The sequence below is a fragment of the Dama dama genome, chromosome 23 (assembly GCF_033118175.1).
Source record: "Dama dama isolate Ldn47 chromosome 23, ASM3311817v1, whole genome shotgun sequence".
In the NCBI taxonomy this organism is placed as follows: Eukaryota; Metazoa; Chordata; class Mammalia; order Artiodactyla; family Cervidae; genus Dama; species Dama dama.
This window is the reverse complement of record NC_083703.1, coordinates 69,948,284-69,973,122: the sequence shown is the minus strand read 5'-3', so window position 1 is coordinate 69,973,122 and position 24,839 is coordinate 69,948,284. Positions and strand designations below refer to the sequence as shown.

At 61.4% G+C, this 24,839-nt stretch overlaps 2 protein-coding genes across 15 annotated transcripts; one reads left to right on the top strand and one right to left on the bottom strand.

The window, feature by feature from the left end:
- The first annotated feature begins 436 nt into the window (after window positions 1-436).
- Window positions 437-6,126, top strand: EMILIN3 (elastin microfibril interfacer 3). The gene is made up of 4 exons (XM_061127303.1): window positions 437-603; window positions 2,003-2,125; window positions 3,227-3,450; window positions 3,718-6,126. The coding sequence occupies exons 1-4, from the start codon at window positions 437-439 to the stop codon at window positions 5,502-5,504; spliced, it is 2,301 nt and encodes a 766-aa protein (XP_060983286.1). The 3' UTR covers window positions 5,505-6,126.
- Window positions 6,119-24,635, bottom strand: LPIN3 (lipin 3). 14 transcript variants are annotated; one of them, XM_061127288.1, is made up of 22 exons: window positions 24,447-24,611; window positions 21,963-22,345; window positions 20,531-21,392; window positions 20,251-20,444; window positions 18,929-19,024; window positions 17,602-17,867; window positions 17,319-17,402; window positions 16,162-16,282; window positions 15,655-15,997; window positions 14,464-14,563; window positions 14,172-14,332; window positions 13,712-13,805; window positions 13,572-13,641; window positions 11,651-11,743; window positions 11,531-11,574; window positions 10,678-10,816; window positions 9,215-9,363; window positions 8,933-9,019; window positions 8,346-8,498; window positions 8,048-8,162; window positions 7,851-7,954; window positions 6,119-7,663 (listed from the first exon to the last, which is right to left on the bottom strand). In XM_061127288.1, the coding sequence occupies exons 4-22, from the start codon at window positions 20,440-20,442 to the stop codon at window positions 7,519-7,521; spliced, it is 2,556 nt and encodes an 851-aa protein (XP_060983271.1). In that variant the 5' UTR covers window positions 20,443-20,444; window positions 20,531-21,392; window positions 21,963-22,345; window positions 24,447-24,611; the 3' UTR covers window positions 6,119-7,518. The 14 variants fall into 14 exon arrangements, with proteins under 14 accessions (XP_060983271.1, XP_060983277.1, XP_060983278.1 ...); XM_061127294.1 differs by having other exon boundaries at window positions 22,203-22,345; XM_061127295.1 differs by lacking the exon at window positions 21,963-22,345 and having other exon boundaries at window positions 20,531-20,727; window positions 21,215-21,392.
- Between the last annotated feature and the right edge of the window lie 204 nt (window positions 24,636-24,839).

The following is a 24,839-nucleotide window of genomic DNA, read 5'->3' as shown; positions in this document are numbered from 1 at the left end:
TCTCCCCGCCACCGGGTGCACGCGGACGACGACAGTGGCAGATGGGTGTGTTTGGGGCGGCTCCCCCGGGGCGTCGACGACCTGCGCCCCTGCCACCCCGGGGCTGCTCCCTACTTAACCTCTCGCTCGCGGGCGTCAGCCGGGAGTTGGGGCGGGGGGCTGGCGGCGGAGAGAGGGCCGGCGGAGGAGAGCGACGCGGCCCCAAGTTTATACTAATCCGCGCAGAGCCCGCCTCCCGCCTCCCCTCGGCGGCCCCAGGCGCGAGCAGCGCCGGCCACTCGGCGGGACGCAGCCGCCTCGAAGCGCCAGGCGCCCGGGCCAGCGAGCTCCGGGGGCCGCGACCTGCGGCGGGACCCGGACGGGCGAGCGGCGGGGCGGCGGGCGGACACCCGGCGGGGGCCCCGCGCGGGGCCAGGTGGAGACCCCGGGGGCCGCGATGGGCCGCCGCCGCCTGCCGGTCTGGCTGTGCGCCGTGGCGGCGCTGCTCTCGGGGGCGCAGGCCAAGGGCACCCCGCTCCTCGCGCGGCCCGCGCCGCCGGGTGCTTCCCGCTACAGCCTCTACACGACGGGATGGCGCCCGCGGCTGCGCCCGGGGCCGCACAAGTAAGCGCGGGCCGCGCCGCGGGCGGGAAGCGGGAGGGCTGGGCCCCGGGCGGCGCTCCCACCTGCCCCGGGCCGCGCGCGCGGGGGCGCAGGGCACCCCAGGGCGAGCCCCCGCCGGGCCGGGCGCTCCACGCTCCGGGGGGCTGCGGGGCTGGTGAAGGAAAATAAGCCGAGGGGGCCTGGCGCGGCGGCTGGGGTCCTGGCAGTGCCCGCGGAAACCTTTCCAGCGAAGTAACATTTTCCAGCTGCGCTCTGTGCAGACTCCGGGCGCAGCGGACCAGGTGGAGGGAGCGGAGGGAGGGCGGACGGTCCGCGCGCGCGGAGCACGCAGGGCCACCCCCATCCCTCGCCGGGGCCTCTCCTCTCCCCCGCTGCCCGGCCAGGTAGGAGATGGAGCCGTGCGCCCTGCGGCTCGCCCCCTGCCGCGGTCAGCTTGGACCCGCGCAGCCCTGGAGGAGCCCCCATGTGGCTGGGCCGCAGAGCTGGTCAGGGAGCCCCTGGGTCCTGGGCCTGCGTTGTGGCTCTAGAGCTCTATGGGGTCCAGGCCGCAGGTGGTTGGCGTCTGCCAGGCAGCGGCCTCCCCAGCCACAGCGTCTGGTCTTGAGTAGTTTCAGGTGAGTTAGGGGCTCTGCCTGGGGAATGCTCGCTGAATGTGAGCCCCTGCTGAGTTTGAGCGCTATTTTAGGAGGAGCACAGCCAGCCAGCCCACGGCTGACCCTCGGTAGGCCTGGGCACATTAGTGCCGGCTTCCTGGAGGAGGTGGTAGGAAAAGTGATCTGAGAGCAGGGAACCAGGAGCTAAGGTAGGGGCGGGAAAACTCCAAGGTGGGATATATTTCCCAGGAGTCAGTCAGGGGAGGAAAGATGCGAAGTGTGGCCTCAAAGGCACCAAGTTGTGACCTCAGAAGCGTCAATGCCAAGATGAGGAGCGAAGAGTCAGTGAAGGAGTTGGAGAGGGGTGGGGAGTGTGGCACGGGAAACCCAGGGTGGGCCTCTTCCCCAGGCCAGGGGGAGGGTGGCTGCACCGGCGCCTGGTTCAGTATTGTACTTACATAGACCAGTGACCAACCGGATGCGGAGGCTGGGATCGGAGAAACCAGCAGTGGGGCTGGCTGGACCCAGGCCCTGGGCCCTGGATCCCAGGAACAAGGAGGGGCACAGAAGGGAATTTCCTGGTGGGCCAGTGGTTAGGACTCGGTGCTCTCACTGCCCTAGCCCAGGTTTGATCCCTGGTTGGGGAACTACGATCCTCCAAGATGCTCCATGGGACAGGGAAGAAAAGAGGTAGAGAGATGAGAGTCTGGTCTCTTGCCAAAGCCCGCAGTGGGGGAGGGGACGAGGAGCAGCCTCAGGGGGCCTGGCACAGGCCAGGTATTCCAAGGATGCGCTTTCCCCTGCAGGGCCCTCTGTGCCTACGTTGTACACAGGAATGTGACCTGCGTCCTACAGGAGGGAGCGGAGAGCTACCTAAAGGCCGAATACCGGCAGTGCGGCTGGGGGCCCAAGTGCCCCGGGACAGTCACGTGAGTGCACCCCCGTCCCACCCACTCAGGATCCCAGGGCACAAGTTCCAAGCCTGCCTTCAGCGGAGGGCAGCAGCTGGCTCCACCAGGGCTGCGACTCCTGGGACTCCAAAGGGCCTTCTCCTGTGCCCACACAGGCGGGAAAGAGGAGGCCAGCAGGGAACAGGGCAGGCTCAGGCGGGAGCCCACAGAGGGTCCCAGGGGAGCAGCAGCACAGGGCAGAGACGGGCGGGGACAGAGGAGAGCAGAGTCACACTGGCAATGGGTGACCCCAGAGGGGGCCCCTGGGCAGACCCAGGGAAGGTGGCGCTGACAGAGGAGAAGGCAGGCCAACGGTCAGAGGCTGGGAGCCCGAGATCTGGGGCTTCAGCCAGACGGGTGGGCCGAGGACATGCCGCACGCAGGTGTGATGCACAGGTCTGTACTTGGAGACCTTCAAACATGTGTCTGAAAACAAGCCTGTTTGCTCCCGTGTATCAGTGAATAAACACGAGGGAGTCCCCATGGGGAGCACTCCCCTGCATCCCTGGGCCTCTCCGCTGTGCTCGGCATCAGAGGTGCCCTTCCACCAGCCTCCTGGGCCAGGGCCGACTTCTCGGAGCAGGCCAGGGTGGAGGGGAAGGAACTAAGAGGCCCCCCCAGGTAGGGAGTGGCCCCCAGGCAGTGCGAAGGGCTGTCTGCCCCAGCTTCTGTGCCCTGCCTCTCACCTACCCAGAGAGGAGGGGCTGGGTTTTGTCAGAAGTTTTCATGGTGCCTCCAAAGCCAGAGTTGGAATTTCCGACGGCCGGGTGAGCCAGAGGGGGTCCAAGTGGTCTGGGGAGTCTGGGGGCTAAATTCCCACTAGTCTTTGGCCCCAGCAAAACAGCATGGGGCGGGGCTTTGACCTGCCCCTTCCCTAGGGCAGCTCGGAGCCTCTGGAAGACCTGCTGCCACCCCCTTTGCCCTGTTAGCACAGAAAAGGGGGAGACGCTGGTGGGGCAGTGAAGCTGGGAGATTTCCAGTCCTTCTGCCAGTGTCTTGAGAGTGGCCCTGGGTCCCAGCAGGGGGCAGGGTCCCCTGCCCACAGACACAAAACTCTGCCCTCTCCCGGCCCTGGCCCAGGTACCGCTCGGTGCTCAGACCCAGATACAAGGTGGGCTACAAGATGGTGACGGACCTCGCCTGGCGTTGTTGCCCTGGCCTTGCTGGAGAAGGCTGTCCCGAACACCTCACGGACCACGGGGCCACACCACCTCAGCCAGAGCCTGAGACCCAGAGTCCCTCGGGGCAGGTGGGCCCAGGCCCCAGACCCCTTCCTTCCAGTCAAGTGGCCCCAAGCCCCCATGGTGAGTCTGCCCACAGAGACCCCCACCAAGGTGATCAGGCTTCTGGGGACTGAACCAGGCTGGCGGAGCCCGAGCCAAGCAGGGGAGGGGGCATCTCACTCCGGGCGTGAGGGTGAGCCCCCCAGATCCCTCCTGCCACAGCTGGGGGGAAGCCATGCCCAGCAAGGTTAGCTTAGAACAGAAAATCTCTCAGGCGTCTGGGCCAAAGGACAAGCTGAGTGAGCCAGGCCAGTGATGCTTCTGGGGTTTTCGCCTCCTCTTTCCCAGGAAGGAAAGGCCCAGGGCTGTTTGGTGAACGGCTGGAACGCCTGGAGGGTGACGTCCAGCGCCTGGCACAAGCATATGGTACCCTCAGCGGCCTGGTGGCCAGGCGTGAAGACCCCAGTAGGATGACTGGTGGGCCCAGGGCTCCTGCCGCCCCCGTGGGCTTTGGGGTCATCCCCGAGGGCTTTGTGAGCCCCCGAGACAGAGCTGGAAGACCGCTCAGCCCGCCGCTGGAGGAGATCCTGAGCAAGGTGACCGAGGTGAGCAACACACTCCGGACCAAGGTGCAACTGCTGGACAAGGTGCATGGGCTGGCACTCGGCCACGAGGCTCACCTGCAGCGGCTGCGGGAGGCGCCCCCGTCCCCCCTCACCTCCCTGGCGCTGCTGGACGAGTACGTGGACCGACGGCTGCACCGGCTCTGGGGCAGCCTGCTGGACGGCTTCGAGCAGAAGCTGCAGGGCGTCCAGAGCGCGTGCGACCTGCGCGTGCAGGAGGTGCAGCAGCAGTGTGAGGAGGGCCAGGCGGCCAGCCGGAGGCTGCACCAGAGCCTCGACGGCCGAGAGCTGGCCCTGCGCCGGGAACTCTCACAGCTGGGTACCCGGCTGCAAGGCCTGAGTGTGGCCAGCGGGGGCAGCTGCTGCGGGCAGCTGGCCTTCATCAGGGCCCGCGTGGACAGCCTCGAGAGGAATCTGCAGGCTGTGATCGAGGCCCACCGGGGCCACGGCGCCCCCAGTGGGGATGACCTCACGCGGCTATCTGCCGCCATGCTCGAGGGGGGCATGGATGGGCTGCCAGAGGGCGTGGAGACCGCCAATGGGACAGGGGGTGGAGCCGGGGGCTGCTGTCTGGGGACGGAGGAGGGGGGCTGGGGCGCGCGCGGCTTCCACACCATGCTGGAAGAGCGCGTGCAGAGGCTGGAGGAACGCCTGGTGACGCTGGCCGGGGAGCCGAGCCATGACCGCGCCCCTTCAGGCAGGCCGGCTCGGCCCCTCGTGCAGACGGAGCTGGCCGTGCTGGAGCAGAGGCTGGTTTCGCTGGAGACCTCGTGTACCCCCGGCACCACCTCCGCTGTCCTGGACAAGCTCGGGGCCGAGGTGAAGGCCTGGCAGAGCCGGAGCGAGTCCCTTTTGCGCCAGGTGGCCAGTCACGCCATCCTGCTCCAGCAGCTCAATGGCACCGTGGCCGAGGTCCAGGGGCAGCTGGCGGAAGCGATGGGCAGCTCCCTCCAAGGCGAGATCACCCTGCTCAAGGTCAACCTGAACTCTGTGAGCAAGTCGCTCACGGGCCTCAGCGATTCCGTCAGCCAGTATTCCGATGCCTTCTTGGCCGCCAACACCTCCCTGGACGAGCGGGAACGCAAGGTGGAGGCCGAGGTCCATGCCATCCAGGAGCAGGTCAGCAGCCAAGGCTCCCGGCTTCAGGCTGATCACAGGCAGGTCCTGAGCCTGCGGGGGGAGCTGGAGCAGCTCAGGGCCAGCATGGCCGAGGTGGCTGGCGGGCTGAGCCGCTGCCAGGACACGGCCCAGGAGCTCCGGCACGCGGTGGGCCACTTCGATCAGAGGGTGGCCCAAGTGGAAGGTGCCTGCAGGAGGCTGGGCCTGCTGGCCGCGGGCCTGGACAGCTTGCCAGCTGAGTTGCTGGGGCCCAGGGAGGGCCTGTGGGACCATGTGGACCAGCTGAATCGCACGCTGGCCCAGCACGCCAAGGACATCGCCCGCCTCCGGGATGACCTGCTGGACTGCCGCGCCCAGCTGGCTGAGCGGGTACGGCCAGGGCAGGCCAATTAGGTGGGCTGGCCGGGACCCAAATCCCCTCAGATCCTGCCAACCCTGGGAGCAGACCCTCCCTTCCCCCCCGCCCCCCACACACACCAGAGCCCAGCCTTGCCCAGTGGTGTCTCCCAGCCTCCCCTGGCCAGCGTGGATGCCATTTCGGAAGGGCCTGAAGGAACAATCTTGGTCCAGCTTCACCTGACTGCCCAGGCACCAAAACCCACATTTGGTGTTGCACCAGCTGGACAGTTCGGGATCACGGTCAAGGCTGGTACTTCATGCCTCAAGGCCGGGGTGGCCCTAAGAGACCTCACCATCTAGTCTGCAAAGTGTTCTGCAGACAGCCCAGCCGGCACCTGCGCACAGACCTCCAGGACCCTGCTCAGACCACAGTCTCTGCGGCTCCCTTGGCTCAGGGACGACAGCCCCAGGCCTGCGGAGGCTTCTGGCCTCCCTGTCCCTTTGGCTTCTCTTCTCGGCCATCTGGGCCCAGTTTCTTCAGGAAGGCGGTGCCTGTTGGCACGGTCTTCCTACCTGGCAGCTTCATGGATGCTGTTTCTGAACCAAGGACTAGAGGTTTCCACTGTCCGCCCCCTGGCTTCTTCAGGACAGAATGGAAACACCAGGACTCGGCGAGAGCACTCTTTATTCCTTCTGATCCTCCCCCAAGGTGAGGGCTTAGGCAGCTGTGTTTTCCTGGCGGAAAGAATGTTTGGAGGCCCCTCCCACTATAATTTATCCTTTTTTTCCTTCCCTTTCCCAAAGATGTTTCTAGGGTACTCTGGTCCCTGCTTGGTCCCCTGCTTTCCATTTGGGGGAAAATCCACCCCCCGCCCCAGGTTAGAGCCTCCCTCCGGAGGGCAGCCCTCATGTACGTCATGGCCCGAATGAGGCCAGACCCTGGGCAGGAGGCCACGGCTGGAGAGCAAGGGCTCTAGGCCTAGTTTCCGACATCCTTGGAAAACCCCGGCCCTGCGCGGATGTTCACAACAGGGTGAGAAATTCAGGTATGACAACATGAGAACACAAGTGTTCGTCTGGCTCACATGCCCCGCGGAGACCCATCCCTGCTGAGGCTTTTGGCCTCGGTTTCCCCACGGGGGCCTGGGTGCCCCCGTGGTAGCTCACAGCCCCGCCTTCTGCGTTCCTGACATTTGGTATTCTGCCCTCCACTTTGGTGCTAGGGGTGGTGGTCGGGGGGTGGGTAGGGCAGGCCTGGATTAAAGCTTTTAGCCTGTCTAAAGGTCCTTTCTTCCCCAAACGCAGCGGGAGGGATGGTGGCAGAGGGGTGTTGGCCCTGCTTCCCACAGGCCCTCGGACAGAAACTCATGCAGCGGCTGTGTGGGTGGTGAAATGACCAGCAAGGGCTGGGGGTGGGGGGGCAGGCAGAGTCTTGGGCTGTGTCCTCAGTGGAGGTGCGGGGAGGGTCTGGGTATGTGGCATCTCCCTCCCCAGAGGCTGGGGGGTCCCAGCGCCTCTGGGGTCCGGATAGGCTGAGACACCAGGGCACTGGTGGGGCTCCACGGTAATGTCTGGCTGGCTCCAGAGCTGTGGGAAGGGGCCGGGGCTATGGAGGATCTGGCTTCAGAGGGCACAGTGCAGGCTCCCCAAAGAGGGTTGGAAGACACTTTCTTTCCCGGATGGTTAGCTGCCATCACCCCTCTCCTGGGCGTACAGGCCTCAAGCCTCAGAGGGGCCTCTCTCTCATCTCTGTCCTGTCAGGAGTTGAGTCCGGGTCCCGGGTGAGAAGGAAAGAGACATCAAGGGTGTAGAGAACCCTGCAAGGACCCAGTCATTTCCTGGCTACAGGGCAGGGCCATGCTGGGGCCTGAAGCAGCGGCCCCCTTGCCCCTGACCGTAGCCCAGCTGGCCAAGACCCAGGGACAGGAGAGGCCACGGCCAGCTCACAGCACCCCGCCCCCCGCCTTCAGCGGGTTGGCCAAGCAGGCACCTGGCTTTCCGACCCACATGCCCTGGGACACAGTCAGTTCTGGGCTGGGCCATGGTCGGTGGGCAGCCGGAGGCAGGCTCAGGTCAAGGCATCAAGGTCCACGGGGGCCAGCGGCTCCCGCCAGTAGCAGAAGTTGCTGTATTCAGGGTGGGCCAGGTCTGTGCTGGGGCCGCGGGCCACGGGCGGGAAGAGGAGTTCGACCACCTCGCTGAGCCGCTCGTACCTGCGGGCAGAGATGCAGGTAGAGATGTAGGTCTCTATGACAGCAGGTGGAGACCTTGTGTTCTGCCTGGGAGCCCTGGACCCGGGGCTGGGGCGGGGATGGAGGGTGGTCCCCAGGGGCGGGTAGGTAGGTGGCACTGGGCCCCGGGGAGAGGGCCGGGGCGTGGGGGCACATGGCAGGGCCTCACGTGGACTTGTGGTTCTTCATCAGCTCCTGGCTGAGCTCTCCCCGGGGGTTGACCGTGAAGATGCGGCAGGCGGGCAGGCCGACCTGCCGGTAGGCAGTGACATCCTACAGAGAATGAGGAGGGGTCAGGGGGCCGGGAGGGGTGGAGCCAGTGGCTCAGCGCCCCCAAACCCGGCTCCCCGAGGAGGGGACACTCACATTGGGCCTGTTCCCAAAGGCGGCATAGAAGGGCTGTTCCTGGGGCAGAAAGAGCTGCTGGACATCACTCAGGCAGGCGATCTTGAACACCTCCGGCTTCCTCTCTATCACCTCCCTGTGGCAGCCGGGGGCCGTGGGCAGGGAGGGGGTTAGCGTGCCACCGGATGCGCAGGGTCAGGGGATGCTGCAGGGCCTGACCCAGCGGATGCCCGAGCGAGGCTCGCGCTGGCGGTGGGCCTGCACACCTCCCAGCCCTGCCCCGCCCCAGCGATGGGCTTGCGTCCCACCGGGCGGTTACCTGTGCAGGGCGGAGAAGAGGCTGCTGGGGGACAGCAGGATGGGGCCCTTGGGGAGGCCGCAGCCCGCCTCGCTCACCCACTGCAGGTACCCCTTGGTGAGGTTGGCCATGCCGATGGCCCGTGCCGAGCAGTAGAGGAACTTGTACCCGTTTCTGGGGGTGAGACGCGGAATCAAAAAGACCGGCGGAACCCACCTCCTCTTCGGGGCTTCGATCAGCTTAAGCGCAACCCTGGCGCCTCTGCCGGGCGGGGCTTAGGATGGCAGCTGAGCCAGGCCGGGGAGGGAGAAGGAACACCACAGAGAACCGAGGTCCACGTGGACCCAGGCCCGAGGTGAGGACTCAGGCCAGTCTGTAGTGTACAGCAGGAAGGCCAGCAGCTAGACTCAGGCCCTGACCCCGGCCCCACCGGACAAGCCTTTCACAGGAGAACTGAGGGCCAGCAGGTCTCCCCAACTCCAGGGACCTGCCCGGGGAGCTGCTCCTCCGCTGTGGACCCCGAAGTCTGGCTTCTGGGGGCGGAGGCCGGGGGGCCTCAGGCATCCTGTCACTGCCTCCCCGGGGCCCCGCCCAGCCCAGGCACTCACAGGTGGATTTTGTGGTAGAGACTGGTGATGCCCTGATGTGTCCAGTCTTTCCCCAGTTGGGGCAGAATGTGGCCCAGCGCGTCTGACCTAGACCCACAGAGTAAGTACCCGGTTACTCGGAGACAGTCCCACCTGGCCCTCCCCCTCGGTGAGTGTAACCCAGAGGGCCCCCCCACCACCGATAGCCCACTGGGAGGGCGGGCCTCTCTGCCGCCCCCTCCCCGAGCACAGGGGGAGGCCAGGCCCTGGGCCCTCCCGGCCCACGGCTGACCCCTGCCTCACTTGGTGATGGTGCCGTCGATGTCGGAGATGACCACCTTGTCGTCCCACTTCCACAGGTAGATGGTGGCCCTGCAGCGGCAGGTGCCCTGGTATTGGGTGGTCACACTGAAGACCACATCGTTGGCACCTTCTTGCAGGTTAAGGCGCCGCTGGGGTGGGACACGGGGGAGGGGGGCCGTGGCTCAGTCAGGTGCTGTCCTTCCACCACCCACCCCCACACCGTGGCCTTGCCTCTCCACAGGCCTCTTTCTCCTGTTCCTCCCAACTCAAGAACCTTCCTGAATGCATCAGAGTCAGCCATGTGGGCAGAAGGTGGCCACAAGGAGGACGTGAGGGGCTGCTGGTGGGACCCGTACAGCGCCAGGCCTGGGAGCTTTGAGATGAAGCTCATGGACCAAGTCTGGCCCGTGACCCCTGTCTAGGTTTCTCAGGTCAGCCTCGGGGCCAACACTGCTCTGGGCGGAGACACCCCATTCCGCAGAGGGGCCCCTGAGGGAATCTTCCCCGGCAGCCCCCTGCCTGAGGCTAGGGTACCTGTGACATCTCCCCCGGGGGCAGCTCCCAGCCACAGCTTGTGACCCGGCGGATCCCCGAGCTGGGTGTGCACCCCTGGGAACCACAAAGATGGCAAGCTACTCTGTACCAGGCTGGCCAGACCCTCCTGGGCACCTCCTTGGCCAGAGTCACACTTGGGAAGAAAACATTCTTGTTACAGGAGCCACAGTGATTCCAGGGTGTGACTTGGGGACCTGGGGTTGCCAGAGTCTGAGAGGCTATCATCAGCGTCTGATTTCCTGTAGCTTCCAAAGGCAGACCCAGGGCCAGCCAACCCACTACAGGGACTTTTTTAAATTGCTTTTGGTTCCACTGCAGGGTATGGGGGATATTAGTTCCCCTACCAGGGATCAAACCTGTGCCTCCTGCATTGGAAATGCAAAGCCTTAACCCCTGGACCACCACCAGGGAAGTCCCTACAGGTAGATATTTTAAGATTCCATACATAAGAGGGGGCTTTTCTAGCCAGAGTGTCCACCAAAGAACGGGCTTGTCTTTTCCCCGCCTTTGCCCAGCGGTGGGAAGCAGTCCTGGCTGAGATGCCCCGCGAGGTGGCTGCCACAGAATGGTGTTGCTAACCCACCAATTTCTTGTCCTTTTGGGGAGGTCAAGGCCAAGCCCCTACTTGGCTTGAAAAGGGACATTTTCAGAGTTTTCTGTCTGTCACTTGGGGTGTCTTTACCTCTCATATTTCCCTAATAAACTCAACTTTAAAAAAAAAAAAAGAAAAAAGGGCTGGCATGTGAAGAAGTGGCACCGATAGGCGTCCCCGCAGGAGGTATGCAGGGGCCGGCAGGGTGGCAGCCACTGGGGGATGGATTCCAGGCTTTGGCGAACACAAGCTGTTTCGCAGTCGGACCCTGAGGGGTTCTTGCAGCCCTGCCACCCCCACACCTGCACACACTTACGATCTGACTGGAGGAGAGGCGGAGGGACTTCTTGTAGGCAGGGGAGTGGGCTGGGGGCGAGGGGGGCGGGGAGGGGGCCTCCAGGATGACAGGGCTGTCCAGGGTGTCATCCTCACTGCTCAGGGCTTCTGTCTTCTCCCTGCGGGTGGATCAGCTTTCAAGCCACTTCCCCCAGGCCAGGCCTTCCCTCCCGTAGGTGCCCACCCCTCACCCAGGTCACAGGGAGCCTGCCGCGTGTCCCTGCACCTCTAGGGATCCCTCCCTCTAGAGGCCGCCCATTTAGGGGGTGGTGGGAGGCAGCAGGACGCAGGCCAGGGGGGTCTCCACCCAGAAAGGTGACTCCAAGAGCTGGCGCTGAGACGCAGGGCGCCCAGCCCCCAGGGTGCTCTCCATGGTCAGGACGCTGGTACCTGCTTCGGAGACGGTGAACTGAGAATCCGTCCTGGCCAATCCCACCTGCCGCAGGAGCAGTCAGCCCATCCTTGATAACCACCCCCCCACCCAGCCTTGGACACTCTGGGCCGCTTCAGACATGAGAAAAGGAAGCAAGATCAGCTGGCCCCTGGGGGAGAGGGGATGCCCTACTCCTTCATAAGGTAGCCCCTTGTCCGGGCTGGGAGTCTGGGTACCCCTTCCAGCTCTGCCACTTCCTGGCTGTGAGACCTTTGGTGTATGTGGGTTTTCCCATCTGTGAAATGGGGACATGTCTCAGGAAAAAGAAGGGGTGTAGAAGCGATTGCAGAATGACAAAGACCCATGGCAGGGGAGGGGTGCTGGCTGCATCCGCCCCTCACAGCCATCGTCCCGAGCTCCTGCTTCAGCTGCAGAACCCCAGCCACGAGATCCGACTTACCCCTGCTGCTCCCGTGCTGTGGTTTTCTCCCTCTGGGCGCTGCACTGTGGGGGGAATATCCATGTAGTGAATCCCTGCCCACTGCCCATGTGAGGCCTGCCTAGGACCATGATCACCCACCTCCTTGGCCGGGAAATCCCTGCGTCGCCAGGAAAACCACCACCGGCCTCCCTTCCGGGGCATCTTCTCCTTCTCCAGCTTGTCCACGGTGCTCTGCGGGCAGAGGAAGGCCACTGGTGTTTTCTCCTGCCCCACACAAACCCACCTTACCTTGCCCTTGGGGCCCCCATGAACCCGGAGTCTGGGGCTGACCCTAGAGCAAGGAGCTATCAACATGTGCAGGCTAAAGAAGCCTACTCACCCCCATCTTAGGATTTTGAGCAATGACTCTAGGAGATAAGCGTGGGAGAACAAAGGCCACTTCTGCCCGCCTCCACCCCACCCCAGCTAGAGCTGATCCCCCAGCTCTAGCCCAGCCTTGGCCTGCCCTCCAGATCTCAGGAATCAAGATCTACTACTACCAGCTCTACTCTAGTGGCTGAAGGCAGTGCTTTGGGAGTTTCTCAAGATCTGGTTCTCCCTGCATGATGCCAACAAGTGGCGGCAGGGACAGTCTCTAGCCAGTACCACCCTCACCCTCCAAGACCAACATGGGCAATTCCTAAGGTCAGTGATCTATCCCCTGAGCAGTCTCCTTCTCTGCACACATGACTATCATTGTCTGGTGGGGACAGAATGACCCTGTGAAAAACCCTGATTATGTTTGTGCTAGGTAATCCCAGGGAGAGCTCAGCCCAGGCCCACCTAGGAGACTTATCAGCTTCCTGCAAATACAGAATGGAGAACCCAAGGCAGGAGGACAAGAGCCAGGGTGTCCACCTGGGCAGGGAAGAGGCTGGGGCTTCCCAGTGCCGCTAGTGGTAAAGAACCAGCCTGCCAATACAGGAGACATAAGAGATGTGGGTCGATCCCTGGGTCGGGGAGATCCCCTGGAGGAGGGCATGACAACCCACTCCAGTATTCTTGCCTGGAGAATCCCAGGGACAGAGGAGCCTAGTGGGTTATAGTCCCTGGGGTTGTGCAGAGTCAGACATGACTAAAGGGACTTAGTGCCCACCACTTGGGCTGGTGGAGTTTCTCCTAAGTTTGTCCAGGTTAAGGTGAGAAGAGCCAAGTTGGGGGACTGGGGAAGACCCTCTCCCTTCCCACAGGCTCTGGGGTCCCAGCTTAGACCTACAGCCAACCAGAGGACAGAGCTGAGTGGCACCAATGGGAGGCACCAGCTGTCAACATCAGGTCCTTTGGGCAAGCCTAACCAAGCTAATAAGGATGGGTCAGACAGGGTGGGGCCCTGGCAGAGGGGCAGAAGGGGTGGGTGCAGGTCAGCCCTGTGCGGGGTGGAGGTTCTGGGAGGGACTACAGAGGCTGGACCTTCCACCTCTGAGCACCCGCACAGGCTCTTCCCCACCCCTCACTTACTCACCCTTCAGACCTCAGCAAACCCCCTGCTGGAGGCTCTCAAAGCACCCCAGACAGTTCCTTCCTACTTCTCACAGTTGAACTGTATACTCATTTGACTGAGTCTCTGGTTAAGTATCTCCCTATGAGGGCGTGACTCTCCCTGGTCCGGGCCTGGCACATAGTAGGTACTCAACGACTGTGTGCTGATAAAGCAACACCCCAAGCCCAGCCTGGAGAGGGTCTCCGGGGAAGGTGAGGGCTGGGACCTCCACCTCCCAAGACTGTCTCTCAGATCCAAAAGGCTCCTGCTGAAGGCATGTCCTTGTTGCCTCTGGTTTGCCCTGAATTCCTCTGAAGTCCAAATCCATTCCGGATGGACTTAGCCATGGCAGGAAGCCAGGGAAAGTGGGGGTGCTTCGTCTACACCACCTAGGGCAAGGCTTCAGGGAGCCTGGGTCTCTCCTCCCAGAGTGGGTCCTGCCGCCCATCAGCCCCAGGCCCATCTCTGCCCACCCTCCCCTTCCTTGCCAAGGGTATGGCCACTTTCCCCAGGAGATCCGGGGGGTGCTCTAACCATTACCTTGGGCAAGTTTTTCTGAAAGGCTTGCAGGGACAGGATCATGGGGGCAGCTACAGCCCAGTTATAATGCCTGCAGAGACAGATGGGGTGTCAGGGCCGTGGAGGGAGGGCTGACCCAGCGGCCCAGTCCCAGTACGCACTGCTTATTGATCTTCACCACCAGGTTCGGGTCGTCCAGCAGGCCGGGGTTTCGGGCGAGGTCCTGGTAGGAGACCATGTGCTGGTTGAACTTCTCTGGGCACAGAGGCAGAAAGCGAGAGGTGAGGCTGACGTCCCGTGTGACCCACTGTCCCCACCCCTCCCGGCTGCCCCATCTCCGCCCCTGGGGCCTCCTGCAGCTCAACCAGAGCAGGGCTCCTGGCTCCCCGGGGCTCTGGCATCTGCTGGTCCCACCCCAGGCCGTCCTGGAGTCACAGCTCGGCGTCACTCAGCATTGGCTTCAGGGGGTCTTGGGGACGCCCAGCACTTGCTGGCCGAGGGTGGGCTCCATGAAGCCTCACACACGCCTCCGCTGCCCACCCTTGAGGGTCTTCCCTCCCTTCTCCCGTGCTCTGGGCTCAGTGAGAGTCCTCGGGAGGGCAGGGCCACTGCTGAGCATACCCGCTGAGACGTCCCTGCCGTCGGCCAGGCCCCCACAGAGGGACAGCACCACAGTGCCTGCTGTGTCCGCAGCGGGCTCTGGCTCCTGCTCAGGGTTGCAGTCCCCCAGCGGCTTCACGCTGTCAGGAGCACTCCACTTCCTGGCCCCCAGCCCACCGCTGCTGGGGACGAAAGGACCAACAGGGACATGAACAGAAGGAGGAGGCAGGGGGGAGGGCCTGGCCCCTGTGAGCCGACCCCTGGCCCTACGGGCCTCGATCCCAAGACACCCAGGAGCCCAGAACCCAGGCACCTCTGGGGGAAGTAAAGGGCTGCATTCTCAGAGTCCAGGGAGGGCAGGTCATCCAGGTAGATGTCACTGGGGCCCAGGTGCTGGCTTCTCTTCAGGGAACCTGGCGGGAGAGGAGGGGGCATCTGTCCGCCTAACCCAGCCGAGGTGGGCTCTTGGGCGCACTCTGCGTCCCCTACCCCTGAGCACCACAAGGTGGCGCTGTCCGGCCCAGGCCTTAACCGGCTGCAAGGTTAGGAAGGTCCCAGGTCTGCACTGTGCAGTTCGGTAGCTGCTGGCCACACAAGGCCGTGGGGTATACTTCAATGTGGTGTGATGAAGAAACGGAATTTTAAGTCTTATTTTTTTTTTTTGGCCGCACTACAGGGCATGTGGGATCTTAGTTCCCCAAACAGGGACTGAGTCCTTGCCCTCTGCAGTGGAAGTGGGGACCGCCAGGGAAGTCCTCCAAGTGTTACTTAATTTTAATTAATTTTAACTTGGGGGTTCCCTGGCGGCTCAGACGGTAAAGAATCAGCCTGCAGTGCAAGAGACTACGGTTCAATCCCTGGGTCAGGAAGAGCCCCTGGAGAAGGGAATGGGTTACCCACTCCAGTATTCTTGCCTGGAGAACCCCATGGACAGAGGAGCCCGGCGGCTTACAGTCCACGGGGCTGCAAAGAGTTGGACACAACTGAGCGACTAACACTTTCACTTCTAATTTTACATAGCCACATGTGGCCAGGGACTACCCATGTGGACAGTTCAGGAGTCAATTTCCTCTCTCAACACCCTCCCTGGCCTCGTTTAAGATATACCATCTGTCTCGGTTCCTAGACACAAAACCTCTCTCCCTCTTCATTGCCATGCTGTTCCCTCTGCCTAGAATTCTCTTCCCCTGGTCCTTACTTGGCTGGATCTTTATGGCCTACGTCTCAGCTCAGGCATCACCCGCTCAGAGAGGCCTTTCCTGGTCCCATGATTTAAACAGCCCCGGTCCCAGCCAATGATTCTATCTGGTATGTGCCACGTTACACTCCCCTTGGTTTACGCCTGTGTCATCTGTCTGCTCCACGGGACTGAGAGTCCCACGAGGAGGGCTGGGCCACACATAGCACACACAGTAGGTGCTTAAATGTGCTTGAAGCCCCGGAGTCCACCCAGGGGATAACCTGAGGCCAGGGAAGCAGTGGGAGGGGTCTGGCCATCACTCACCTTTCCTCTGGGACACCCCCTCTGGCTTGCGGGTGTGAGCGGGGTCTTCTAAAGCAGCCCAGCTCCAGGATTTGGACGGAGGACGGGGGCCCGCGTCCCCCGAACTCTGAGTCTTGGTTTCCTCCCTCTCAGGGGCAGAGAGAGGGGGACCCGCCAGAGCGGGCACCTCCGTGTCAGGCTGAAGAAGGTCAGTGCCAGCCCCTGTCTGCAGGGTTGGGGGTCCTGGAGGGTCCACGCCAATCACAGAGGCGGACGGGGTGCTGGGCGCCCCCTTAGGCGGAGAGGCTGTCCTGGAGTTGGCATCAGCGACCACCGAGGACTCGGGCCATTCAGCTTTGCCCACCTTCAATCCAACGGAGGGATGATGGGGACGGGGCAGGGCCTGCTGCCCACACCCTGCAAGGCCTCAGGCAGGTGGGCCAAGTCTCAGTCACTCCAGTCCTGACCTGCAGGGGCCATGGAGCCCCTAAGAGGTAAGGCTGGGGAGCTGACACAGGGGGGACTCACCTTTGGCAGCCTCCCCCAGGCCCACTGCATGTGGGACTCCGCTCTCAGGGGGCTGGGTTCGGGGCTCCGCAGTTCCAGCTCCGAGTCACTCTTGGGAGATGTTAGCTCACCCGGCGAGAGGCTGCAGGAAACAAGAACTCAGGACCCCCAAGGCAGCAGGCCGCCCCCCGCCACCCTCTCCAGCCTGGGAACATTTTTTTTTTTGCAACATGTATCTATACCTGTGTTGGATCTAGAATATATAAATATATAAAGAACTCCTGCAAATCAACAATAAGAAGGCAATCCAGTTTAAGAAAAGAAAAAACAACAATGGGCAAAGTTGTGACTTCTTTTTTTTGGCTGTGTGCCATGTGAGATCTTACTTCCCCAACCAGGGATTGAACCCACACTCCCTGCGTTGTCTGTACGGAGTCTTAACCACTAGGGCACCAGGGAAGTCCCAGGTTGTGACTTCTTAATGGGTTTAGCGGTTCCATTAAGGGTGTGAAAAGGCTTTAGAACTCAAGGGGGTGATGGTTATACAACATCGTGAGTATACTAAATGCCACTGAGTTGTGTCCCTTAAAATGGCTGATGATGAGTTAGTCACTCAGTCGTGTCCGACCCCATGTACTTTAGCCTGCCAGGCTCCTCTGTCCATGGGATTCTCCAGGCAAGAGTACTAGAGTGGGTAGCCATTCCCTTCTCCAGGGGATCTTCCTGACCCAGAGATCGAATCCGGGTCTCCTGCATTGCAGGCAGATTCTTTACCATCTGAGCCACCAGGGAATTATTTTAAATGGTTTAAAATGGTAAATTTTATGTGTTTTTTCTTTTCAACTTTTTGGCCGCACCGTGCAGCAGGTGGGTTCCTAGTTCCCCAACCAGGGATCAAACCTGTGCCCCCAGCCTTGGAAGTGTGGAGTCTTAACTACTAGACCACCAGGGAAGTCCTACGTGTATTTTACTACAATAAAAAAATGGGCAAGACGGTTGAATACCAACACTTTACACAAAAGATATACAGGATGGTCAATGCAGTATGTTCTGTGTCATTATTCATCAGCAAAATGTACATGGAGACCCCTCTGAGGCCTCGGCTTTGAGTCTCTGCCTGTAGCCCACCTCTGAGACCTCGGCTTTGAGTCTCTGCCTGTAGCCCACCTGACGCTCACCTGGCCTGGGGGTGCCACTCGCCGTCAGAGTAGGGGTAGATGTCTTTGGGCTCCGGTGAGGACTCCCCTTCCTGCTGGATGCTGCTGAGGGGGCCACAGGGAAATAAATGGTCCCTGACAGGACAGGTACCCTGGGCAGGGCGTGGAAGCCTGGACATCACTGAGGAAGTAAAGCAACTAAAGCCCAGAGAGGCCAGGGACCTGGCCCAGAGTCACACAGCATCGGCAGAGGAAACAGCTTGAACCCCCGGTGGCGTGCCCACACCCTCAGCCCCCGACATACCCTGGGGGCTCCGGCCTCGGCTTTTCCAGCAGGGATGGCTCACTCTCAGCGCCTGCCTCCAGCTCCTCTGAACTAGAATCGGCGGCCGCCGCGTCCTCCTTCCGCTTGGTCTTCCTCCTGCGCCGTTTCTTCTTCCGCCCGGTGGGGACCATGCCCGCGATGCTGGCGTCAGGCTCGCTGGTGGTGCCCAGCGGGGAGTCCGAAGGGAACCCCGCCAGGCCCCCCCAAGGGATGGGTGACGTGCACAGGCGGGGAGGTACGTCTTCCTGTGGAGCAGACCAAGGCCGAGGGGGCGGGAAAACAGGCCTGGAGGCTGCACAGGGCGGCGGGAGCATGGCCTTGTGCCTTTGCTGGCCTCAGAGCTCCCTCACGGAGACAGAGCAGCCCCAGTCCCAGGGGTGCAAGCTCTCCTGAAAGCCCACCGCAACCACACGGTCGAGAGGAACCTGGGCACCGGCCTCTCATCTGCCCTGCCCACACCTACCACAGCAGACACCCACTTCCCCTCTGAGACTCAGCCAGGTGTCACCTCCTCCAGGAAGCTTGCCCTGACTTTCCTCAGTCTCCGTTGCAACCCCCTTCGCCGCCTTGGCCAAGTGGTTCCTTCATCTGTTGTTCACAGGTCTGTCTCCCAGGCTAGTCTGGGAACCTTCTTTTCAGGCAGGGGTCACCCCTCATCGAAGTCCACTGCAGTGTCCAGCACATAGCAGGGGCTCAACTGAAGTTTGCCAGATACTTTAAACACCTCCGCTGGCTGCTGCTGGGCCCTGCCTCCCTTCTGCAAACGCCCCTCTGCTCCTCCCTTGCCCCCACACGTCCGTGTCCCAGCTGCCCCCAGCCGGCACCAGACCTGGAACAAGCCGTCATCTTATGCTGTCCAGTCCTGGCCACTGCTCAGCACCCTCTTCCTCTCCAAGGCTGCCCAGGGAGGGCCTCCTTCCCACCCTTCAGGGGCCCAGCTCAAGTGTCCTCTTCCGAGAAAACTTTCCCAGAAGTAGCATCAGCCCTTCCAACCCCCAACCCCATCCCTCCCCCTACTCTCTTTTCCTCCCTATCCCCCCAGCCCCATCCCTCCTCCCATCCCCATCCTTCCCTCCTCCCCCATCCCTCCCCATCCCCCACCCCACCCCTTCTCATCCCCTATCCCTCCTCCTCCCCCATCCCTCCCCATCCCCCCATCCCCCATCCCTCCCCAGGCTCCACCAGCACATCCTGATGCCCCTGCCTCAGACCCTCCCCAATGGTGGGGGAGGGTCCTCCCCACAGTGGGGACAGTGACAAATCCCCACGCCCCGCCCAGAGGGGACACCAGTGAAGATGCACTCACCTCATCGCTCTCCAGCTCCTGGACGAAGAAGGCCTCCCCGCTGTCCCCCAGCTTCATGTGCAGGTCCACGGGCTCCCCGTTGATCTCGATGTCCACCTGTAACGGGGCGTGGTGGGGCAGGGGTCCCCGCTGTCATCCTCCACTCCCACCTCCGGCCCACTGGCCTCCAGGCTGGTCCTGGGGACACAGGCTGCCTGCTGCCCCAGCACACTGCACTTTCTTGGTCTCTCTCTTCCCTCCCCCAACTTGGGGCACCCCCTGCTCCTCATTCTGAGGGCCTCTGCTCACCATCTCAATATTCTTGTTTGTGCCTTGGTTTCTGTGTTCCTCTCTCTCCCACAGCCCATCAGCACAAGGACATGATTTTTTTTTTTTTTTTTAACTTTTTGGCCACCCCATGTGGCATGTGGGATCTTAGTTCCCTGACCAGGGATTGAACCCACATCCCTGCACTGGAAGGATGGCGTCTTAATTGCTGGACCATCAGGGAAGTCCCAGAACATGATCCATCTTGTCACTGGTTGTCCCCAACACCCAGGAGAGCACCCAAACAGTTGTGCATGACACGAACACCCTTTCCTGGGCACTCTCTAGAGTGTGTTATATAGACTATCTCATTTAATCTTCACAACCACCCCTGGCCATAGCTCCCATCATCATCCCCACTTTACCGATGAGGAAAATGAGGCTCAGAGGGGTTAAGTAATTTTCTGGGAAGTAGCCAAGTTAGGCTATGAACCCAGAAAGTCTGAGGCTACAACCCAAGCCCTTAACCAGTCAGCTACACTATCTCCCGAAAGGTTAAACTCTCCTACTAGGATTTGGAAAAGTCACCCCATTGTGAAGGGGGTCTGGGCTCACCAGACCAGAACTCGGTGTTAATAAAAATCTGTCATGTTCACCTGAGCCCCATGAATACGGAGCCGGTCTCCTAGGGGCAAGGAACTAACTTTGAGTAACTTCCCCCACCTCTCCCCAGTGAGCTCCGAGTTCATCATCAGGGAGGTGGGAATGTACCCATTCACACAGGTGAAGTGACTTACCGGGAACACAAAGGTAAGGTCTTAGGAAGCTGGAGCCGGTCTGATGGCCCCAGTATGGAAGCCTGCTCTGATATGCTGCTTCCAGGGGAAAACAGGGGCCCTTCTGGACCCGAAGCCGCAATCCAACCCCAGGAAAATACAAAAGAAGGGAAGCCTGCCCGGAGGACGCATCGCCACCCCAGGGAGGTCTGGGTCCTGTCCTGGGACCATGGTGGCCATCCTGGCTCCCAGAGCCCCCACCCCCCTCCCCCCGGGGCCCCTCTCCTGGACAAAACTCACCACCTTCTCCCGCGAGTGCAGGACGCCCAGCTTGCCAAAGCGCACGTGGAAGGGTGAGCATCGGAAGGAGCCGTCCACCTGCCTCACCACCAGCACATCGATGCCCCCGCTCAGCGTGGCTGGGTTCAGGCCCCGGTACAGGCCCTTCACCGTGCCGAACACAGTCTCTGCCAGCTGCCCCATGTAGTTCATGGCTGTGCCGGTGAAAAAGTGGAGGCGCTGGGCCCACCGCCCCTCTGGGGGAGGCCCCACAGCCTGACCCCCCCCGCCCGGGACCTACCTCAGGCTTCCGGCGTGTGGTCCTGGTGGTCCTCGGATTGCCTCCGCAGATGGGCAGCCCTGATGGGCTGGGAGGTGCGCCTGAAGACGTGGGTTCTGATCCCAGTCGGCCGTGGGGCCCCCTCCCTTCTCCAAGTGCGATGCTCACTTCTGTCAAATCGGGGCACCGGGTAAGGCCATCCAGGGCGCCGCGAGCCTCTAAATGCCATGAGTAATCATGACCACAGTGCTCAGTGGCAGGGCTCCTGTCGCCTTTACGACAACCTGCCAGGCCGGCCGAGCGGGTCATTATCCCTGATTACAGACAAGCCAGGCCGAGGCTCAGGGAGGCGGAGTGACTTGTCCACGATCTCACCACTAGTCAGGAGCGGAGCCAGGCTTCGCTCCCAGGCCTGGGTGATTACAGAGCCCTTGGTGTGAACCCCTGGGATGGCCTGACTGTGGGGGCAGGGAGAGGGCAGGCACCCCACATTAGGGTACAGTGAGGGGCCAGCCTCATGGCAGATCAGGCCCAGGGCCCCCAGGGGTGGAGGTAACCCTGGTACCCAAGGCTTTGCTCAGTTCTCAGATGCTTGCAGTAAGGCAACCCCCACAGCTGGGCCCAAATTACAAAATTTAAAGCCCAAACTCCCAAATCCTTCCCAGTTTCCCTGGGACATGTGGGAAGCCCGTTCACAGCCACGACCTGATCCCAGCGTCTCTAAGTCATAGTTCTCAGCCGTGATCCCAGTCCTCAGACCCACATTCAGGCTTGGGCTGGCCCCTGGCCCATCACAGCTGTTCCTTCTTCTCCCAGCTAAACCGGTCCCTCCGGCTCTCACACCAGGCAAAGCTGGGTCAGCCAGAGGCAGGAGCTGCAGCAGCTGCGGAGAAGAGCCAGGGTCATGATGACAGCTACCTCCACACTGGCCGGGTGCCTGCCCCGCCAGCTTCAGCTTATCACCCCTTCCCTGCTGGCCAATGGCAGTGGGCTATACCCTTCTGGCTGCCGGGACCCAAACCATCCCACCTTCACAGGGCACTTCCCTCTGATCCTGCATCCTCCAGGCAGACCTGCCATGCGAGATCACCCGTCAAACAAGTCAAGTGACTTATCTGAACCCTATGAAGCTAGCAGGCTGTAGATGTGGGGGGAGGGACTGATGACTCATATCCTGGTTTCCTGATTCCATACCATGGTTCCTTCCCCTCCATGGTCTCCAAACCACGCCACAGTCATCTACAAAGAGGGCTGCCCTCTCTGCACAGCCCTGTAATGCCTCACCAAGATCCCAAATGTGCGGCTCCAGGGCCCAGCATCACCTGGGAGCTGGTTAGAAACAGAGAGCTTCACGAACATAAGGTCCCATGAGAATTGCTAAAGTGAAAAATTGGGATAAAAATGAAATTCTTTGGACCCCTAAAATGTCCCTCAAATTGAACACATCTTTTACCTGCAAGGCACACCTGCTGTGTGGTAGGTGAAAACTCCCACTTTGGTTTCTCCATTCTTAACACTGGAGTACGAATATGGGAGACCCACTGATAAAGAGAGACATGTAGTGGGCAGCGCTTTAGATCACTGAGCCCAGGAAAAGCAGAGAAGACTCCAGAAGCTTCTAGGAATATAAAGGAGCAAGCATCAGGCTCCCTGGTGGCCAAGAGTCCAGCAGTTAAGAATCCTGCATTGTCACCTGGCAATGCAGGGGCACGGGTTCGATCCCTGGTCCGGGAAGATTTCACATGCCGTGCAGTAACTAAGCCCATGCATCACAACGACTGAGTCAGCGCTCTAGAGCCTGGGAGCTGCAACCACTTGCACCCTAGAGCCTGGGCACTGCAACGAGAGAAGCCACCGCTATGAGTACAGCCCACTCAAAACTAGAGAAAGCCTTCGCAGCAGGGAAGACCCAGCACAGCCAAAAATAAATAAATAAGTATATAAAAAATTTTTTTTAAAAAAAGGAGCATGCAGCGGAGGGGGGACAACGTTTTGCCCCCCAGGAGTGGGGGCAACGTTCTGCCCTGCACAGAGCAGAAGAGCTGGTGGTGGGTGGGCGGGGAGGGGGTGGAGGAGACAGGCTCAGCTCCACCTGCTACTGGGTTTCTCAACTTCACCACCGCTGCTGTTTGGGGCTGGGATAATTCTTTGTTGTGGGATTGTCGGGCGGCTTGTAAGACGTTTAGCAGCATTCCTGGTCTACCCACTAGATGCCAAGTGGCACCCTCCCTCCTGACAACCAAACTGTCTCCAAACTTTGTCAAATGTCCCCTGGGGGACAAAACTGCCCCCAGCTGAGAGCCACCGAGATAGGAGAAAGCTGAGTGGCAGAGGGGGCACCTGGGTCCTACTCTGATCCACTTGTGGGATATGGTCCGGCAAGTAACTTGCTGGCCTCAGTTTCCCCTTCTATGAAACTCAGCCTGGATTTCTTAGACCTTTCCAGCTCTAATGTCATGGGAGCCTAGAATTCATTCCTCTCCTTGCTCCCCTGCTCACGAGTGGATGTCCCACCTCTGTCTGCTCAGCATTTTGGAGGGGAGGGGGAGAGTCTTGTGAGTCAAACCCTGGGCTCCCTCCCCTCTACCTGCACCCATTCCCGAAGACACCTCCTGTCTCCGGGACCAGCTCTGCCTCCTTGGTCTGCTCTGGATGGAGGAGAGCTCTGCTCGGCTCCCCTATACTCCCCTTTACTCCCAAACTCACAGGTCTAAAACCAAATATGTCCCCTTCCCCTGGGAACTTGGTCAGCTGAATTCCTCCAAGGACTCATGGCTACCCTTCCCTCCCAAGGCCTCTGAATCCTATTTCCCAATTTCCTGCTCATCTGCCCCCCGCCTTTCCTGCTGTCCTAGATCAAGGCTTTATGGCCAATGCCCAGATCCTGGGGGGCAGCAGGCAGTGTGGTTAAGGCACCAGACTGTCTCTCTGACCCTTACTAGCTGTGACCCTGGGCAGGTCACTTCATCTCTCTGAGCCTCAGCTGCAGCCTCCTAAATGGGAATAACACAGGGATGCCCGAGTAACTCATGACATAATTGGTATAAAGCAGTGGCAGGCACTGAACGCCCACCCACGCCACCTATCAGTTGCAGCATTGTTTTTGGAATCGTGACAGTCGTCACTCACTCCAGCTGGTGCTGAGGGCAGGACAGGTCAGACTCCAATGCACGGCCCCTGCCCTGAGTTGACAGTTCAGACTTAATTTGGCATTCAAGGCCCTGTACAATGGTGGCCTCGCTGTTTGCTCCAGGCAGGCCTCCCAGGGTGCCCAGGCTTCAGAGTCCACAAACATTTACACGCCACCCCACCCCACCAGGCCTGCATAGAACCCCACCACAGGGAAGGCGGAACAAGCTGCCCTGGGTGTCAAGCCCTCAGCCTTTCTGGGCTCCCAGATTCAGGGATGCTGGCGTGTAGTGCTCTGTCTAGGACCAGAGGGTGTCGCAGGGTCAGCCCTGTCCAGCTGTGCAAGAGAGACAGCTCCACCCAGGATCCCTAGCTGCCTTCACAGCTGCTTCCTCTGACTTGCCCAGTCTCAGGGCCGGCGGGGCAAGGTCAGACCTTGTCTTGCAACTGAGGACACTCAGAGAGGGTGGGTGTCTTCCCCAGCGTCACACAGTCTGCCTGAGGGGTGAAGCTGGGGGTGGGGGGGTGGGGAGGGGTTGGTGGTGCTGAAACTTTTCCCCAGAGAGGTTTTTATATCTCATTCTCTCCCGATTCCCCATTCTGGATGTCCCGGGACCCCGGAGGTGCTGAGTCGGGGAGAGGGATGAAGTGAGGCCCAGCTCCACCACCCTGGAGTTCCCTTCCGATATCTGGAGAGGGACTCGGGCGCGGGATCGGGAAGGAATGAGGGTCAGATGGCAGGGCAAATGGGCGGCGCCGGGTGGGGTGGGGGACGGGGACCTCATCTCCGGCCCTGGTTGGGCCCTACCTGGGGAGCTGCCCACTGGACTCCGGGCTCCCGGAGCCGCCGCTTCTACCTGAGGGTACAGGGTCAGCAGGTAAGTGTCTCCGGCCCCGCAATCCCTAGGCACTTCCGGCTCCTCTAGGACTGGGCGAGATCCCGGTTCCGCCCCTTCCATGAGCTAAGGGCGGCCTCTGCAGGTCCCAATCCGTCTAGACTCCACCCACTAGGGAGGCCCGCCCCACCCGGTCCCCACGCCCAAGGGCGCCCTTTCACCTACAGTGTCCGGGGCGGGGCCGAACTCCAGGCCACGCCCCCGGACTCAGTCCGCTCCGCCCCCGAGCTCCATCCCGCCCCGCCCCCGGACTCCAGTCCGTCCCGCCCCCAGAGCTCCAGGCCCCGCTCCCGGGCTCCAGTCCA

What these genes read in the sequence shown, in the direction of transcription:
- EMILIN3 (XM_061127303.1), top strand. Translation starts at nt 437, where the DNA reads ATGGGCCGCCGCCGCCTGCCGGTCTGGCTGTGCGCCGTGGCGGCGCTG. An exon ending in CTGCGCCCGGGGCCGCACAA is followed by an intron (nt 604 to 2,002) that starts GTAAGCGCGGGC and finishes TTTCCCCTGCAG; the next exon opens with GGCCCTCTGTGCCTACGTTG. An exon ending in AGTGGCCCCAAGCCCCCATG is followed by an intron (nt 3,451 to 3,717) that starts GTGAGTCTGCCC and finishes CCTCTTTCCCAG; the next exon opens with GAAGGAAAGGCCCAGGGCTG.
- LPIN3 (XM_061127298.1), bottom strand. Translation starts at nt 20,442, where the DNA reads ATGAACTACATGGGGCAGCTGGCAGAGACTGTGTTCGGCACGGTGAAG. An exon ending in CCGAGGCCGGAGCCCCCAGG is followed by an intron (nt 17,403 to 17,601) that starts GTATGTCGGGGG and finishes TGGCCCCCTCAG; the next exon opens with CAGCATCCAGCAGGAAGGGG. An exon ending in ATGAAGAACCACAAGTCCAC is followed by an intron (nt 7,664 to 7,850) that starts GTGAGGCCCTGC and finishes CTCTGCCCGCAG; the next exon opens with GTACGAGCGGCTCAGCGAGG.